Source organism: Rattus norvegicus, chromosome 10 (genome assembly GCF_036323735.1).
Source record: "Rattus norvegicus strain BN/NHsdMcwi chromosome 10, GRCr8, whole genome shotgun sequence".
NCBI classification, from domain to species: domain Eukaryota; kingdom Metazoa; phylum Chordata; class Mammalia; order Rodentia; family Muridae; genus Rattus; species Rattus norvegicus.
Window position 1 is genome coordinate 106237975 of NC_086028.1, and position 18479 is coordinate 106256453.

Sequence of the window (18479 nt, forward strand, 5' to 3'; positions counted from 1 at the left end):
TCACTCCAATGGAATGAGCGGTCCAATGGACGCTCAGAGTCCGTGTGCCAGCGCACGGCTCGTCTCGGAGCAGGACTCGGGGCGTCGCGGAGATATTGCGCGTGCGCGAGCAGAAAAAGAAAGGCGGAAGCGGAAGTTGGGGGGCGCGTCAGCTCCGAAAGAGGGAGCGCCCGCGGCGTCGGTCCGGAGTGGGGTCGCCATGGGGCGAGGCAGCGGCACCTTCGAGCGTCTCCTAGGTAACGCGTCCGCCCGCTAGCTCGTAGTCAGCTCTCTCGCGCACCTGCCAGATGCTGCCTCCGTAGGTCTCAGGAGAGCGGGCCGGTCACCTATACCGGCCGTCGGCCTCTCGGGAGCAGTGCACTGTTCCCGGGCCTCGGGTGTGGCCGCCCAGGCTGTGCACTGAGTCCCGGGGTTCCAGTGAGGAATGCTCTTTGGGAGTCCGCGATGGACCTCTCATCCTCCGGGTCCGTCGGTCCTGAACCGATTGGGCCAAAGTCCTGAGTCATGAAGTGCATGACTCAGATCTTAGCTTCATGCGGGTCTCAGACCCCAATACCTGTTTGAAGGGTGGAATCGATACTGCCTTCCTTAAACCTTTTGAGCCGCTTGGGGAATGCTTCTTAGAACCCCAGTCTTGGGCTCTGGTAGTGCCTGGGGGGTTGAGAAGACATTTTTTTCTCATTGTTGAAGGTGCTTGTTGATCCCGTTTGAGCTTCCTGGACAGTGTAAATTTTAGGAGGGAAAAATGGGTTTGATGTGCATGCACCATCCTCTCAGTAAAAGTGTGGTGTCCAGGAACAGGCCCCATCAGAGGCTGCTCGTTTGCTTCTTTCTGAACTAAGGTTTTCAAAGGGGATCTTAGATGAAAGGTTTTCCTTCCTCTCATATTCTGGGAGGTTCAGCATTTCAGGTATGACTCCACTAACTTGTTGAATCAGTCACGAAGGTGGTGTATCTTGGGATAGCTCACTTTCGTAAGAGAGAGAGGCGATCAGAGTGTGAAGAGGTGTGGGCTGGGGGTTAGTTTCACTCCCCTACACTTGACATGCCAAGGGAGCCCCATTACATTACCCCAGCTAAGAAGTAATGTCACGGACAGAACTTGTTAATGGTGGGGTGACCCTGTTGGGAAGCAGCAGTGTGTCATTTCAAAGTGCTCAGCAAGCCGTGACATAGGGCAACCACTGCCTCCTACTTTACCTTTAAAAAAGACGAAAGTGGTGCCCATCTCATGAGGTTCTGTGGGGACAGAGTGAATTCAGAGCTTGAGGTGACAGCTGATAGGGAACGAGCATAATTTCTACATTATTTGATTCTTGCATGGGAGGATGCCATTTACATGGTTATCAGTGCCCCTCAAGAGGATTGACTATTTTAAAACGAGGGAAATTGTCGACTTTTTGGGAGCCACCTGGGGAACATCCCAATGGACCCTTTGGATGGCATCTCTTTTCTTTAGACAAAGCCACCAGCCAGCTTCTATTGGAGACAGACTGGGAGTCCATTCTACAGATCTGCGACCTGATCCGTCAGGGGGACACACAGTAAGTGAGGAGGCCCACCCCTCTTGTAAGATTAAATTGACAACATGAGTTCTCTGTCCTGGCTGTTTTGATATTTTGGGACAATTAAAGCTGTACAGTTTGGAGAAAATCTTATTAATATTTCTTTGGAGGACCGAAGGACCAAAATAGTGGTTGGAAGGCTGGACATATACTTCAGTTGGTAGAGAATTTGCCCAGCATGTATTAGACCTTGAGTTTCATGCTCAACACAGTATAACCCAGGCATGACAGCACTGCCTGTAATCCCAGTGCTTCTTGGGAAGTGAAGACAGAAGGATAGGAAGTCCAAAGTCTTCCATTTGAGTCCAGCCTGGGCTACAAAAATCTGTGTCTCAATTTATAAAGATGTTGAAGAGCTTCCCTCACCTTCTTGAGGGTTCTCCCTCTTTTTCTCTTTCTGCTGCTACTACTCCCCCTTCTCCACCCCCCTCTTTTTTTCCTTTTCAGAGCAAAATATGCTGTAAACTCCATCAAGAAGAAGGTCAATGATAAGAACCCACATGTGGCTTTGTATGCTCTGGAGGTAACTAGAGCCTGTTGCCGTTGTTTCTCTCTTCAGACTCAAGGATCCTTACCCTTCCGGTGTCAGGCCTCCACATAGCAACCAGTGGAGTCCTCTAGCACTACGCAGAGTTGTGAGCTTGGCCACTGAGCCTGACCACTGTCATGGGAACAGGGGAGGGAGCAAAAGTGCTGCTCTTCTAGCTGTAGTCCATAACCCCCGAGGGATGGGATGCCAGTAACCTTTGACCATAGGATATTATCAGGGCCTGTAACCTGTCTTTGAGCTGCTGTTTGTGGTTTCTAACAACTTGGGTGGGCTCAAAGGCCTGTCTTCCAGCAGGAGGGGCCCTGTCCTGAACACGAGCTAGATCTTTCTCTCCCTTGGGGTTTTCAGGTGATGGAGTCTGTGGTAAAGAACTGTGGCCAGACAGTCCATGATGAAGTGGCCAACAAACAGACCATGGAAGAACTGAAGGAGCTGCTGAAGGTAGGTATCCTGAGAGTCATGAGAGAAGGTAGATTCAGGTATAGTACCAACTTTCTATGTGTTTGTGGGCCAGCTACAGCAGGAGGAGCAGTGGGTGTGGTAGAGGAGGTGAAGGTAAGAGTGAGTGGTCATTTATTGTGAGTCTGTCATAAATCCTGGGTGAGACACCTCCAGGCTCGTATGTTGTTTCTGCAGGATGAGAAAGACACTTCTTTTGGGACTGGGGAAGGCTTCTAAGAAGTAGGGTATGTAGCTGAGCTTTTAAGGGCAGTAGGTTACATGCCTGTGGGCATAGATGGCTGTGGAGTATATGTGTGACCATGAGCTTGGGGAAGAGTAGCACATTCAGGGATGGGAGAGATCTGAGCAGAGGAGGTCCAAGTTTAGGTACGTCTGTGACAGAGTCAAGAGGCCAAAATGATTGAGCAAGGAGCTGCTCCAGGGAGAGTGGAATTCACACCCCTCAGCAGAGGAGGAAAGACTCTCTGGATCCATGTGAGATTGTCCCCAGGACCATGTAAAGGATTGCGATGTGGATGGTGATACAGCTGGATTGGGCAAAGCGATGCTGTTCCTCATTTCATGGGACCCAGCATCAGGGTCTGGTCTCACAGGAAGCCCCAACTCATGCTGCCCAGAACCTGTCTCAGGCTCTTCTCATTTGAATCCTGAGTCAGACCCTGGCCAGTTTGTTGCAAGGTCCTAACTGGAAAAGAGCAAAGTGTTGGGCACACTCCCTATTCTTGTTTTGACAGACTGTGTCCCTCTGTGCCGCAGATGCACCAGGCTGGTTTGCTCCTCTATTGGAGGGGAACCCTTAGAGGGAAACGCAAATCCCACCATAAGGCCCTTGTGTCCCTCCTTGAAGCTGCTTCGTCCCTTGTCATCCCAACATAATGTGTCAGGGCCTCCCTGAGAGAGTGCCAAGCTTGGAGCTTGGTTCACAGGGCGTGAACCCCTTGTGGAGAAATATCTAAAGAGGTTATCTCTCTACCGCTCTCAGACTATGGCTGGAGGGAGATCTGTAGTATCTGTATCCTCAGACCCAGGGCAGTGCCTTATGATCTTCAGTGTCTTCCTAGTGCCTTTGGAGAGTTTAGTTGTGGACCCCAGAGAACTGTGTTAACTGCCCAGGACCCCCTGGAGTGTGGAAGAAGGCCTGGTTGTAGATCAGGAACGTGAAGCAGTGTAGCCTCTGGCAGTCCCCTCATTTTTTTTCAGGATTAAAAATTGTGACCATGAGCAAACATAGACACCCAGGAAGGTCACTCCTGTGACTAGACTGGTGCCCGGCAGCCCTGGGAACTCTCCCCTGCCTCTGTGCTAATCGTCTCTGTTCAGCACAATTGGTCTTGCTCGATGGCTCTTCTGTCTGAGACCTCAGACATCCCGAGCCTCCTGTACCCCTCCCCACTTTCTTTCTTGCTCCACAGAGGCAAGTGGAAGTTAATGTTCGGAACAAGATCTTGTACCTGATCCAGGCCTGGGCACATGCGTTCCGGAATGAACCCAAGTACAAGGTGGTCCAGGACACATACCAGATCATGAAGGTAGAAGGTGAGTTAGAACAGCCCCAGCCCCAGGCTGAGAATGTGATCACTAGAAGCCTCAGGTTGTCTCTCTAACAGCAAAGCTAGGTAACCTCAGGGATCCAGGCCAGGAAGGGTCGGCTGGTCCTCCCTGAGTGACTGGCAGTGGGAGTGAGGAGGTGGAGTTCCCTAAACCTCGGAGGGAGGTCAGGCTCCTGCCTTCTACACGTCCACCCCATAGGGAGGCTGTAGACTAATTTCAGGCAGTAAACACTAATTGTAGAGGTAAGCACACTTGAGAGTGTTATGTTTCCTGGGGGCAGTGCAGGATGAGCAGACAAGGAAGACCATGCACGTCAGTAGGGTGGATCCCAGGAGTTCTGAACACAAGGAGCAACCCCAGGGCCTCGACACCGCTTTTATTTTGTTTTGTTTTAATGTGTGTGGATGATTTGCTGGCAGTACATGTTCATGGACCGTGTGCATGCCTGGTGACCTTGGAGGTCAGAAGAGAGTGTTGTTGGATCTTCCTGGGATGAGAATTACAGACACTTGTGAGACACCATGTGTGCTAGAGATCAGCTGGGTTGGTTGGAAAGAGTAACTAGTGCTTGCCCACTGAGCTGTCTCTCCAGTGCTGCCTTGGCACCTTTAATCCAGTTCAGACCCCAGGGTCAGAGTACGCCGGACCTGCTTCAAGGCTAGAAGTGCGGCTCATGCCAGAGGAGAGCCAGACCAGAATGCTGCTGCTGGCGGGTGTGTGTGTGTGTGTGTGTCACTGGCAGGTTTTAGGCTAGGCCAGGGAGGCAGAAGGCCTTTTCTTAGGTTCCTGTCTACATTTCTTGAGATGTAGCAGCTCTAGAGAGAGCTGGCGGGGTTTAAAGAGAGGGGATTGGGCTGGAGAGACGGCTCAGTGGTTAAGAGCACTGACTGCTCTTCTAGAGGTCCTGAGTTCAATCCCCAGCAACCACATGGTGGCTCACAACCATCTGTAGTGGGATCTGATGCCCTCTTCTGGTGTGTCTGGTTCTTTTTTTTTTTTTTTTTTTTTTTTTTTTCGGAGCTGGGGACCGAACCCAGGGCCTTGCGCTTCCTAGGTAAGCGCTCTACCACTGAGCTAAATCCCCAGCCCCTTCTGGTGTGTCTGAAGACAGCTACTGTATACTCACATAAAATAAATAAATAAATAAATAAATAAATAAATAAATAAGAGAGAGGAGGGTTGGGGAGTTAGCTCAGTGGTAGAGCACTTGCCTAGGAAGCGCAAGGCCCTGGGTTTGGTCCCCAGCTCTGAAAAAAAGAACCAAAAAAATAAATAAATAAATAAATAAATAAATAAATAAATAAATAAATAAAAATAAAAAAGAGAGAGGGAACCATGGATTAGGATGTTCTGGTAATACTTGGTTGAACTTGGGTCTCAGAGAATTCTGGGTATCTTTTCCTAATCCTGCCAGTTTTGTCTAATGAGGCAGATGTCAGGGGTTAGAAGTGGTGACTAGGGAGGCATCCGGTAGTGACTTTTCACCTTCTCTTCCCAGGACATGTCTTCCCTGAGTTTAAGGAGAGCGACGCCATGTTTGCTGCTGAAAGAGTGAGTCCTGGGTCAGCCAAGAGCTCAGGAGCTCTTGGGAGGGAGGAGGGAGGACCTGGGACTCTTTCTTGTTTGGGGTTTGGTAGGGAGGGCTCACGCCTTTAGTCCCAGCATTCCAGAAGAGGATGGTCATGAACTCCAGAACATCCTGTGTTAAGTGCATAATGAGACGTGGACTGAAAGAAAGAAGAGGTGAAACCTGGGGGATTTAGCTCATTGTAAAGCTCTTGCCTGCCATAGACACAGTACTCAGTAGAGCAAGCAAGCAAGCAAACAAACAAATGAACAACAACAACAAAACAAACAAACAAACCGAAAAAAGCAGCAGGTAACTCCAGGTCAAGTTGAAAAGGTGTTCATAGTGCCTGTGGGTTTAGCTACTTGGTTCATTTGCCTAAAATAAGTATGTTTGGGGGTAGGACACATATGTGTGGCTCTGGGCTTATCTCTAGCACAGCGTTTTTTGTTTTGTTTTGTTTGTTTTGTTTTGTTTTGTTTTGGTTCTTTTTTTCGGAGCTGGGGACCGAACCCAGGGCCTTGCGCTTCCTAGGCAAGCGCTCTACCACTGAGCTAAATCCCCAACCCCTTGTTTGTTTTTTAAAACCAGGTGGTGGTGCATGCTTTTATCCTAGCCCCTTGCAGGCAGAGACAGGCAGATCTCTTTGTGTTCTGGGCCAACCTATCTAAAAGTGAAGTCCTGGACAGTCAGGGCTACACAGAAACACCCTGTCTTGGAAAAAAAAGAAAATAACAACCCCCCCACAAGGGGGAGAAAAAGAAATTACGGGGTGAATTTGTTTATTTGTTTTGGTTTTTTGGTTGGTTGATTGATTTTTATTTGTTTTATTGATACAAGGTTTCTCTGTGTAGCCCTGGCTGTCCTGGAACTTGCTCTATAGACCAGGCTCACAGAGATCCACCCGCCTCTGCCTCTGCCTCCCAAGTGCTGGGATTAAAGGCTTGTGCACACCCAGAGTAAATTTCTTTACACAGCTCTAAAACTAGGCTAGTGGCAGTGCTGCACACTTTTAATCCCAGGATCTCAGAGGCAGAGGCAGTTGGATCTCTGTGACCTTAAAGCCAGCCTGGTCTACACAGTGAGTCACAGGACAGTCAGTGCTACACAGCAAGGTGCTAAACCCTGTCTCAAAAACCCAAAAAATTGGCAAGTATCGGGATTCTGTCTTCGACAAGAAGTCTGTTTGGAGGAGGTTCTTCTCCTTGGAGCAACTTAACCCTGGGCCATGTGGTTTAGGCCACTGCATAGGATGGTCTTGGCACAGGTACTCCAGTTACGTTAGGGCCTTCTCTGGGGACCTTTCCTATTTGGGACTTGGGGTAAGTTCTGTGTTTGAGCAGTTGGGAGGGAAGTCATGTGATCATGACTGTTGTCCCCAGGCCCCTGACTGGGTGGATGCTGAGGAGTGCCATCGGTGCAGAGTACAGTTTGGAGTGGTGACCCGCAAGGTGAGTATCCCCCAGAGACTTGGGTGTTTGGTTCCATGCGCCCGCCATCTTCAAAAAGTGGTGCTCCTTTTGTGTGATCCTGTCTTTCTGCTCTAACCTGGTCATTTTGGAAGTAAATCCAGCTCACAACTTTGTGGTGTTTGGGGTAGGAGCTTGGTTTTTGACCTCTATGATGGTCAGTATTCTCATTTGAAGTTTACCTAGTGGGCAAGGCCCAGCTTCACCTCGGGGATCTAAACATCCCAAGCATAGGCTGAGTTAAGGTCACTCTAGGATTGGGTAAAAACTTGTTTCTAAGGAGCTCAGTTTGTCCACCTTCAGCCCCTACAGCTTCCCATCTTAATTCCCTTCTGAGGGTTGTGAATGTGACCCCTGCAGGGTCTGAGCAGCACTAGGGCTCACCGTACGTTCAGGAGCCCTCATTTCTTCAGTCAGCACCTGCTTTCAGTTGCTTATTTCTTTCTTTTCTTTTTTTTTTTTTTTTGGAGCTGAGGACCGAACCCAGGGCCTTGCGCTTCCTAGGCAAGCACTCTACCACTGAGCTAAATCCCCAACCCCCAGTTGCTTATTTCTAATTCCTTTCTTTTCCTCCAAATGGTGGCTAAAATAGGGTTTCCTGCAGTCCCCCATCTCTCTGCTCTACTCCTCGTCCCCATCCCTGCCCTTGTTCATAGCACTGGCCTGGGCAGCTCTGACTGGCGGGTAGTCAGGGTGGTCATAGCTGATATCACTGTCCTGCTCTGTCTCACAGCATCACTGCCGAGCGTGTGGGCAGATCTTTTGTGGCAAGTGTTCCTCCAAGTACTCCACCATCCCCAAGTTCGGCATTGAGAAGGAAGTGCGCGTGTGTGAGCCCTGCTATGAGCAGCTGAACAAGTGAGTGTACACTCCATGGGTACTTTGTGATGCTTCAGGACTAGGCCAAAGGGGCTCCCAAAGCACTGTCAGAAAGGATAAAGGGCAAACCAGTGCAGCTAGACAGGCAGCTCCAGCACCCCAAACTCCGGGACAGGGTGGGCAGGGTGCTGTGGCCCATGCTCTAGGAAAGGGCAGACAGGATGGGCAGGGTTACATGGCCACACTCTAGAAAGGGTGGGCAGGGTGTGGCTGCACAGTAGCTGTGACTGCCCTGGGCCAATCACTGGCTTTGAATTGTTTTGTTTAGATAGGCTCTTGCTTGGGCTTCAATCTTCTGACTTAGCTTTTCAAATTCTGGGACTTGAGACCTTGTCCACACTTCCTGTAGTTTGGATTGGAATTGAAGTTTACAAGCTGAGTATGGTGGTACACACCTGTAATCCCAGCACTGCAGATGCAGAGGCAGGTGGATCTCTGAGTTCAAGACCAGCCTGATCTACAAAGCCAGGCCCAGAGAGCCAGGGCTATACAGAGAAACCCTATCTGCAAAAACCAAGTGTAGTGCAAAGCTGTGTGTTTACTTGTATATATGAGAACACATCTCCAAGCCCTTCTCTTGGATGTTTCAACTGTGGTTTGTCTTCCTGTGTCCACATCACCAACTGTGGTTAAAGCATGGTTTTTCCTTAGAAAAGAGCATGTGTAAGTTGAAATCCTAATTCTGTGTTATACATGTGGCCCTCAGCCATACTTTGTGGAAAAATCTCTGATCTAGATATCAAACTCTAGAACAGCCCTGGCTGCCTGGGTCTCACTGCCTGTGATGTTTGTGTGTGCTCGGCCCAGGGAGCTGCACCATTAGGAGGTGTGTCACTGTGGGTGTAGGCTTTGGGACCCTCATCCTATTTGCCTGAAGCCAGTATTCTGCTAGCAGCCTTCAGATAAAGATGTAGAACTCTCAGCTCCTCCTGCACCATGCCTGCCTGGACACTTCCATGTTCCCACCTTGATGATAATGGACTGGACCTCTGAATCCAGCCCCAATTAAATGTTGTTCTTCTAAGAGTTGCCTAGGTCATGCTTTAAATGGGACTTAACGGACTAACCTCGTAGGAATTTGTTACTGAGAGTGGTTTGAATTATGAGGACCTAGACCAACAGGTTTCAGTGGAGAATTTCAATATGTGGCCTAGTGACTATTTTTATGGTATTTTGGTGAAGAATGTGGCTACTTTTTGCTCTTGTCTGAAGAGACTGCATGAGTCTAAGGTGAAGTGACTCAGATTAATTGCATTGACAAAGGAAGTCACAGAAACGCCCTTCATAGATTTTGTTCTCTGGTTAAGTCTCATGAAGAGCATTTTAAACAAGTATAGCAAACTGAAAAAGGATTCGGTCCCCAACTCCGAAAAAAAGAAAAAAGAAAAAATATATATATGGTTCGAGTATTAAGGGGCACCAGGAAGTGAAGTGAAGCTGAATCCTGTGCTCAAGGATGTTAACTTGAATTAAGGGAGTAGTGACTTTGGAGCAAGATCCTCCTAGCAAAATTTAGATCCAGGCATGGTAGTGTACACTTTAAATCCCAAGAAATTAAAGCCAAGCAGATCTCTGAGTTCAAGGCTAGACTGAGACAGAGCAAGTTCGAGGTGAAGAAAAGCTTAAATCCAGACAAAGTGGTACACACCTTTAATCCCAGGAGATAAGCAAGCAGATCTCTGAGTTCAAGGTCAATCTACAGAGCAAGATCCAGGACAGCGGAGCTTAGGCAGTGAAGGAGTTGGAAAAGAGGAAGCTGGTGATAATGAAATAGAGCAAGGGGTCCATGTTCCAAGCAGCAGAATTCGGCAGCTTTGGCCATGTGTCTCTGGCTTTATAGTCAAGAGGAGAAGGAGACTACTACTGGGACAGTTGATTCTGATTAGCTGGAGCTAAGAAGTTAGTGGTGATTAAGAAGAGATCAGCATCACTGAGAAAGTCTTCTGGGAAGTTTTTCTAAGAGCACAAAGAAGCTGTGTTCCAGAGATAGCCAAGGTTGTACCTTGTGCTGCAGCTGTACTTGGTAATGTGTAAGAGTCACCCAGGAGGTACTGATTTTGAAGGCATGAAGGGGTCATGAAGAACAGCCGAGACTTGGCGCTGTGAGAGGCCAAGGAAGGCCATTGGTGAAGGTGCAGCCTCAGTTGCGGTTGACTGAAGAGCTAGGACTGAAAGGGCTCGTGCAAAGGAGTTGAGGTTTGGCACCAGGTAGAGAGCCTGTGAGAAGCTACTGGTGAAGCTAATAGCAGCAGAAGACCCCAGCGTATCGGAGATGCCAGTACCATGGGATGATCACTAAGAAAAACAGCGGCAGTGGAGTGGATCACCTTGACCTTAGAGAGCTACAGAGGACGGAGCTGGAGGAGCCCAGAAGATCATGTATGGATCCCAGAACTGAAACAAGAAGCTGTAACATTGATGTTGCCTTGAACACCCCAAGATGTTGGAGCTGTGGGCTATCTGTTGAGGAAAACTACTGATGGAGTGGAACCAGCCCTGGAGAAAGAAGTTTGTTGGAGTCAACAAAGATGAAGAAGCAGTTGGAAATCTGAAGACCGCTTTGACATCAGACATGGAGATGCAGAGTTTGGAGTTTGCCCAGCTGGTTTCCTGTCTTGCTTTGGAGATTAGTTGAATCTCAGAAGAGACACTGAACTTTGGACTTCAAACATTGAGAGTGCTGTAGACTATGGGGGCTTTAGAAGTTGGACTAAATGTATTTTTTATTCTGCTGTGGCTATGTGTGGCCCCCATAGACTCATATATTTGAACAAGCCTGTGAGGGCAGGGAGTGGGACTATGAGGAAGTGTAGTATTGTTGGAGTGGGTGTGTTACTGGGTGTGGCCTTTGAGACCTTCATTCTAGCTCCCTGGGAGCCAGTGTTCTGCTAGCAGTCTTCAACTGAAGATGCTTAACTCTTAGCTCCTCCTACACCATGCCTGCCTGGATGCTGCCATGCTCCTGCCTTGATGGTAATGAACTGAACCTCTGAGGCCAGCCCCAATTAAATGTCGTCCTTATAAGAACTGCCTAGTTCACAGTGTCTGTTCATAGCAGTAAGCCCTAACTAAAACACTGCCCTTTCTGGCATCTTCTGAGGGGAAGGCCCATTGCTGTTCATAGCAGGCACAGCAGGCAATGTGTAGGTATAGAAAGGCCCCTGCTCAACCCAGCCAGGAGAGGGACTCTCTTAGGCCAAGTGAGCCATTCGAGTTCTGCAGCTGGCTGAGGGGTCAGGGTCCCTTCTGCCATTCTCTGGAGGGCCTTCACTGTCAGTCTGTGGAGATGGTGTGAGCAGATCCCGGGCGGGTAGTGTCAGTGCATGGTTGCTTACAGTGTCTCATTCTGCCTGCAGGAAGGCAGAAGGGAAAGCTGCCTCTACCACTGAGCTGCCCCCAGAGTACCTGACCAGCCCCCTGTCACAGCAGTCTCAGGTACAAGGTTCCTTCTAGTCCCTCAAATACCTTTTCGTCTCTTCCTGAGGGCTCTTTTCACTCTACCCTGTCTGTCCTCAGCTGCCCCCAAAGCGGGATGAGACAGCACTGCAAGAAGAGGAGGAGCTACAGCTGGCGCTGGCCCTATCACAGTCAGAGGCTGAGGAGAAGGAAAGGATGGTGAGCCATGGGGCCCTGTGAATGTCCCCGCTGAAGGAAGGCTCTAGGTGCATGGCATCAGAGCTGTGTGGAGGCTCGGCTCCTTAGGCTGTGCCACATGCACCTCTAATTCTGTTCCTCAGAGACAGAAGTCAACATACACAGCGCATCCAAAGTCAGAGCCTGCGCCCTTGGCTTCCTCTGCACCCCCAGCTGGTAGCCTGTACTCCTCGCCTGTGGTAAGCCTCGTCAGCCAAGCTGACTTCACGTTTCCCGGGGATCACCAGAAGGATCCTTTTGGTTCGGGACTTCGTTGTGGTAGACTGAGATGCCAAGAATGGCATCCCCCTGTCACGGAGATGCTTTAAGCTTTTCTTCACCTAGAACTTCCATACTTGCTTGCACATAAGTATTACAGGCCTGGTCTTAGGGGTATCCATTCATCCATATCCAGGCCTGTAGATGGGACCTGGAGCTAGAAACAGCCCTGGCACCTGCTGGTGGACGAAACTCTTCCCTCCTCCCTAGATTTTTAGCAGGGCTCACACTAGAGCTAAACACAGTGTTCGTGCAGTATTGGCACCGCCCGTCCTGGAGTCTTGCTAGCCTGGTCAGATTCTGGCGGTACATGATAGCCCCGTAATCCAGGTTCTTAAGACTGTATAGCCAAAGGGAGGTGGATGCCTGCCACAGAGGCCTTGTGAAGGAAAGGGCTGGCAGGTGCCAGACAGATGCTGGAGCGTTGGCCAGCCCTGCGATCTGCTGTCATTTGGTGCCATTGGGGTCCCTGCCTGAAAGAGTGTTCGGGACCACGTCACTTCATCTGTGGCTCCTCAGACTCAATGTTGTCTCCCCAGAACTCATCAGCACCTCTGGCTGAGGACATCGACCCTGAGGTGAGTAGCAGCCTCAGTGCTGTTCTCCTGCTTCCTGGCCCATACCAGTGGCTCCTCATCCCCTCCTTTTTTGCTTCACAGCTTGCAAGATACCTCAACCGGAACTACTGGGAGAAGAAACAGGAAGAAGCTCGGAAGAGCCCCACACCATCTGCACCTGTGCCCCTGACCGAGCCAGCTGCCCAGCCCGGAGAAGGACATACAGCCCCCAACAGCATGGTAGAGGTGAGAGGCTCCTCTGCACTCTCCACTGTCCCTTCATACCAGGTATGAAGACCCTCTGATCCCCCAATATCTTCCAGGCCCCTCTTCCAGAGACAGACTCTCAGCCCATAACTTCCTGCAGTGGCCCCTTTAGTGAGGTAAGCTGTGCCTCCTATCCTGGTTGGGGATGTGTGTCAGAGTAAGGAGTCTCCAGTCTCCAGCTGCTATGTGGGCCTTAGTGTTCTACAGCGGCTCGTAGGAGGCCCTCCTTGTCCCTCAACTGTTGAGGTGTCTGTTGGTCATACCCAGTCATGGGTGGATGAGAGCATTGCTCTGTGCTTTGTGTGCAGACCAGGTATGTCACGTGTCTAGCATGAAGGGCCGGGTCATGTGCCCATGCTATGCTCCTGACACTGGGCAGCGCTCATCTAGCCTAGCACTTTTGCAAGGATGCTTTCTAAGCCAGCATTCACCCTGTTGTGGTGTTCAGCTACCCACTCTGTCTCCAGCAGTACCAGAACGGGGAGTCGGAGGAGAGCCACGAGCAGTTCCTCAAGGCCCTGCAGAATGCAGTCAGCACTTTTGTCAACCGCATGAAGAGCAACCACATGAGGGGCCGCAGTATCACCAATGACTCGGCTGTGCTGTCCCTCTTCCAGTCCATCAATAGCACACACCCACAGCTGCTCGAGCTGCTCAACCGGCTGGATGAGCGCAGGCGTAGGTGCCACGTGCCCCCCCCTCTGAGGGTCTCTCAGCTCCACGAAGGGCTCCAACTAATTATTCCCGGGGCCCTGTGACATCCAGGATTCTTTGCCTGTACTCCATTGAGCCTCCTGAGTCCTCCACAGAGTGCTGGTGGGAGGTGGTCCCATTGGTGGGGCCTGTTCTGCTCCTTTCTGTCTCCAGCCCCAGGGCCAACAGCTTTACCCAAGGAGAACAGAAACCCACATCACCTAGGCTCTCAGCCTGTGAGAGGTCTGAACTGCCCTGTTCTCTATACAGTGTACTACGAGGGGCTTCAGGACAAGCTGGCACAGATACGTGATGCCCGAGGGGCCCTGAGTGCCCTGCGTGAAGAGCACAGGGAGAAGCTGCGCCGGGCAGCTGAGGAGGCGGAGCGTCAACGTCAGATCCAGCTGGCACAGAAGCTGGAGATCATGAGACAAAAGAAGCAGGTATGGCGCCTGACCTGGCATGTGGGCAGGGGAGGCCCAGGCTCACCTGACCACCGCCTCTCCTTCGCTTAGGAGTATCTGGAGGTGCAGAGACAGCTAGCTATCCAGCGTCTGCAGGAACAGGAGAAGGAACGGCAGATGCGCCTGGAGCAACAGAAGCAGACTGTCCAGATGCGTGCCCAGATGCCTGCCTTCCCCTTGCCTTATGCCCAGGCAGGTGCTGCCCACCCTGCCTTGCCCATCATAGGCCAAAGACACCCCTCTGACTGTTGGTTCTTTTTTGTCTCTAGCTCCAGGCTATGCCCACAGCTGGGGGTGTACTCTACCAGCCCTCAGGCCCAACCAGCTTTCCTGGCACCTTTAGCCCAGCAGGCTCAGTAGAGGGCTCTCCGATGCATGGTGTGTATATGAGCCAGCCAGCCCCAGCCACTGGCCCCTACCCCAGCATGCCTGGCACCACAGCAGGTAACCTTGCCAGTTTACAAAAGATAGAATGATATAAAGAATTTCCCAAATTTTCTAAGTGAATGTTTTTCCAGAATTGTTGTTTTCCGTCCATATAGAAACATATGTTCTCACATGCGTGCACACACACATTTCTTACTGTCTTCTAGGGTGAGGGTCAGGTAAAATCCCTTTACCCATAGTGCATTTCCTAAAGTCAGGATGTGTTCACAGATAGGAGCCACTGCATAGGGCAGGTTATCATCACTGCCCCAGTGAAGATGTCTGTGCTTCAGAAAATCCCCTTAGGACTGTCAGCCAGCCTGGCCTACCTTTTTCTCTTCTAAACATTTCCCGTTCTGTTTTGTGCCTATAGTGCACGGGCTTGAATACCTCATGACCATTGTCCTAACATTGGCCACACTGTGTGTGGCTGAGGTGGGCTCAGCGGGCTTCTCATCTGTTCCCATCATCAACAGGTGTCACTTAGAAAGAACCTTAAGACTGCAGGTGTCTTGGCACAGACTCCTGCCCCTTCTTCCTGATGGTTAGTGCTGTCGTCCTCCCTCTGCCCTGTCAGCTGTAGCTGTGCTCTGTGGAACATTTTATTCAGAGGAAAAAAAAGTCACTGCTGTTGACTTTAGATTTCTGACACCGGGCTTCTCTGTGTAGCTCAGCTGGCCTAGAACTCACTCTGTAGACCAGCCTGTCCTCAGACTCAGAGATTCAGCTGCCTGTGTCTCCTGCGGGCGAGGATTAAAGGCATGCACCAAAATCTCCCAGCAGTTTGGTTTTGCTTATGTGCATCTGTGCACCATGGGTGTTGCTGGGCTCTGCCCACAGAGGCCAGAAGAGGCTTTGGATGCCTTGAAACTGGAGTTTCAGATGATTGTGAACCACCATTTGGGTTCTGGCATCATCTGCATCCTCTACAAGAGCAAAAAGTACTGTTAACTACTAAGGTATTTTTCCAGCCCCTGAGTTTTTTTGTTTAAAGATTGTCTTGTTTATTTCCTGAGATAAGGTTTCACTATGTAGCCCTGGCTAAACAAAAACTCAGTGTTCCACCTGCTTCTGCCTCCTGTGTGCTGGAATTAAAGGTATACAGTAGCATGCCTGGACAAGCTTTATTTTTTTAGTAATGTGTGTTGAGTGTCAGAGTTTTCAGGGGCCAGACAAGGTGGTTGGATCCCTTGGAACTATAATTACAGGAGCCTGAGCCACCTGACTTGGGAACTGAGACCTGAACGTGAGTCTCAATAAGAGGACTTAGCTGTCATAACTGCTGAGCTGTCTCTGTCCCTCTTTCTGCTGCTTTTAATACATTATCGGTGTAATCCACGTGAGTGCTTGTGTCACCTTGACTGGCCTGTCTGTCAACTTGATCAGGTCAGCTTGGTACTCGGCCTGCTTCGTTCATTCTTTGGTTCTCTGGGAGCCCCGCTTCCTCTCTGCAGGGATAGATAGTCATTAGAAGGCAAAATATCAGAATGGACATGGTGGTGTGCATCCTATATTCCCAACACTTGAGAAGTTGAGGCAGGAGGACTCCAATCAAGACATAAGGCTTGGGCTCTTAGGGTGTATTTATAGCTTGTAGGTTACTGAGGACCTTGTATGTGTGATATGCAAACTAGGTTCCCTCGTTTCTCTTTTTTGGTTCTTTTTTTTTTTTTTTTTTTTTTTCGGAGCTGGAGACCGAACCCAGGGTCTTGCGCTTCCTATGTAAGCGCTCTACCACTGAGCTAAATCCCCAGCCCCTCGTTTCTCATTCTAACAGCTTAGGTGGCCTTCATTATCCCTGGTGTGTTTCTTCATTTTCTTTTTTTTTTTTTTGGTTCTTTTTTTTTTTTGGAGCTGGGGACCGAACCCAGGGCCTTGCACTTCCTAGGCAAGCGCTCTACCACTGAGCTAAATCCTCAACCCCTTCATTTTCTGTCATACATAGACTTTTCTGAAGTGTTAGCCTGGGCCACTGTAGAACAGGGGTGTTTGTCTCGGTTCCTGTTGTCTCAGTTGTGAAACTCCAAGTATGGGCTTCAGAAAGTACCAGTGTCAACTCTCCCTAACTCTTTCCCTTCGGTCGACTACTACTTGTTTCAAGACAGCTTGAAGGGTGGGGCTGTAACTCAGGTAGAGCACTTGCCCAGCATGTGTAAAACCTTGGGCTCAACCCCTAGCATTATGAAAACAAAAAGAATTTGGCTCATTTTTTTTCCCCATGGGACCTAAACCCACCCACCCCCATGCACACACACTGGCTTTACTTTTCTTTTATGAGGATGTGAAATATATACTTGGTTTTGAAAGTCACAACAAAAGGAGAAACCCAGGAGAGAGTGTTCTCTTCCTACTCTTGTCATTTCTGAGCTGAGCCAGCTCATCTTTTTTGTCACAGATCCCAGCATGGTCAGCGCCTACATGTACCCAGCAGGTGCCCCTGGGGCACAGGCAGCCCCTCAGGCCCAGGCCGGGCCCACCACCAACCCTGCCTACTCCTCGTACCAGCCTACTCCAACCCCAGGCTACCAGGTATGTGGGCAACGTCTCCCCCCTCATCTGCACCCAGCCTTCACCTGTTCCCTCACCTCACCCCCTTCCTTCTCTTAGAATGTGGCTTCTCAGGCCCCACAGAGCCTCCCAGCCATCTCCCAGCCTCCACAGACCAGCAACATTGGCTACATGGGGAGCCAGCCAATGTCCATGGGCTACCAGCCATACAACATGCAGGTAAAGAGACCTAGTCTTTTCTGGGCATGGAGGGGTGTCACAGACAGGTCCTCTCCTCCTGGCTCTCACTTTGCTTTCTTCCAGCCAGGAGGGTCTGTTTCTGTCTGGTCACAGATTACTCAGTGTTGGGCTCCATCTTACTTCCCACAGAATCTCATGACCACCCTTCCAGGCCAGGATGCGTCTCTGCCAGCCCAGCAGCCCTACATCACAGGGCAGCAGCCCATGTACCAGCAGGTGAGCCTCTCCCAGCCGGCCAGGGGCTCAGCAGACAGAATGACGATGTGCCTTCAATGCACATATGTACACATAAATCCATATCCAATGCACGTATGTACACATACTACGTCCATATTCAGTAGGAGACAGACAGGTTTACAAGAGCTCACAATGCCATTGCAGTGTTGGTAACAACTTGATTTCTATCCTGTGCTAAGGTGAAGCTTGTTCTAGGCAAAGTTTTTATTTGAGAGGAGGGGTAGTGAGCAGTGACGAGCCTCCCTGTTCTTTCTCTGCAGATGGCACCCAGCACTGGCCCTCCCCAGCAGCAGCCCCCTGTGGCCCAACCGCCACCTACACAGGGACCGCCAGCACAGGGCAATGAGACCCAGCTCATCTCCTTCGACTGACCTTGAGTCTGGCGCTCACCATCCAGAGTAACACTACAGTTCTCCAGAAACCACTTATATGTCTAACTAGCCATTTCCTCCCATTACTGCCCTGTAGTGTCCCTTCTGTGAGCAAGGGGTGGGCCTTCACCCTTGGCCCTCCTCCCTGTCCTCAGTGGTCTGGCTCCTGTCACTGGTTCCCTGCTTTGGTCCTGATGCAGTCCAACCTTCCCGGGACTGGGACTCTGCAGGACAAGTAGGACCTTTTCTGGAGAATGCCCAGCTGTGTCGGGGCCTGCCAGAGGTGACTGCTGTGGGGATGGTTAGCCTGGCCCAGAGTCCGATGTGAACTGTGTGGTGTCCAGGCATGGCCCTGGTACCCAGAAGAACGATGTGACCCATGCACAGCAAGGGTAGAAGTTTCAGGCATCTCTGTCTCCCCTACTCCTTGGATGTCATCTCTCCAGTGCAGAACAGTGAAAATAAAATGTATTTCAAAATTCTCATGATTGATTGATTGGGCATCAGGCTGTATTGGACCAGCACTTTAATAGTCCGCATCTGTTGTGGAGTTTCGTGGGTACTGGTTGGGAAGCCTTGGACTTTTAATAATCTCCTTCCTGGTAGAGACTTTGCACTGACTGGTGCAGGATGTATCACCAGGCAGTTGTGACAGGGTGCAAACGTGGGCTTCTGCAGCCCAACTGCTCACAGGATTACCCTTTAGTGCAGTACTGGGTCCAAACCATTGCTTATGGTTTTAGCTCTCATTCTGGAAAATA

At 50.2% G+C, this 18479-nt stretch overlaps 1 protein-coding gene across 7 annotated transcripts; it reads left to right on the forward strand.

The window, feature by feature from the left end:
• Window positions 1–13: 13 nt before the first annotated feature.
• Window positions 14–18200, forward strand: Hgs (hepatocyte growth factor-regulated tyrosine kinase substrate). 7 transcript variants are annotated; one of them, XM_039086708.2, is made up of 22 exons: window positions 14–236; window positions 1460–1544; window positions 2013–2088; window positions 2464–2556; window positions 3990–4113; window positions 5627–5679; window positions 7078–7146; window positions 7898–8022; window positions 11400–11478; window positions 11560–11658; window positions 11781–11876; window positions 12495–12533; window positions 12615–12758; window positions 12836–12895; window positions 13247–13457; window positions 13743–13915; window positions 13988–14128; window positions 14206–14380; window positions 16758–16891; window positions 16970–17089; window positions 17174–17326; window positions 17608–18197. In XM_039086708.2, exons 1-22 carry the CDS (start codon window positions 14–16, stop codon window positions 17716–17718), a joined length of 2583 nt encoding a protein of 860 aa, XP_038942636.1. In that variant the 3' UTR covers window positions 17719–18197. The 7 variants fall into 7 exon arrangements, with proteins under 7 accessions (XP_038942636.1, XP_038942638.2, XP_038942637.2 ...); XM_039086710.2 differs by having other exon boundaries at window positions 80–236; window positions 16985–17089; XM_039086709.2 differs by having other exon boundaries at window positions 80–236; window positions 13250–13457.
• Window positions 18201–18479: the final 279 nt, after the last annotated feature.

What these genes read in the sequence shown, in the direction of transcription:
- Hgs (XM_039086708.2), top strand. Translation starts at nt 14, where the DNA reads ATGAGCGGTCCAATGGACGCTCAGAGTCCGTGTGCCAGCGCACGGCTC. An exon ending in TCATGAGACAAAAGAAGCAG is followed by an intron (nt 13,916 to 13,987) that starts GTATGGCGCCTG and finishes TCCTTCGCTTAG; the next exon opens with GAGTATCTGGAGGTGCAGAG. An exon ending in AGCAGCCCATGTACCAGCAG is followed by an intron (nt 17,327 to 17,607) that starts GTGAGCCTCTCC and finishes CTTTCTCTGCAG; the next exon opens with ATGGCACCCAGCACTGGCCC.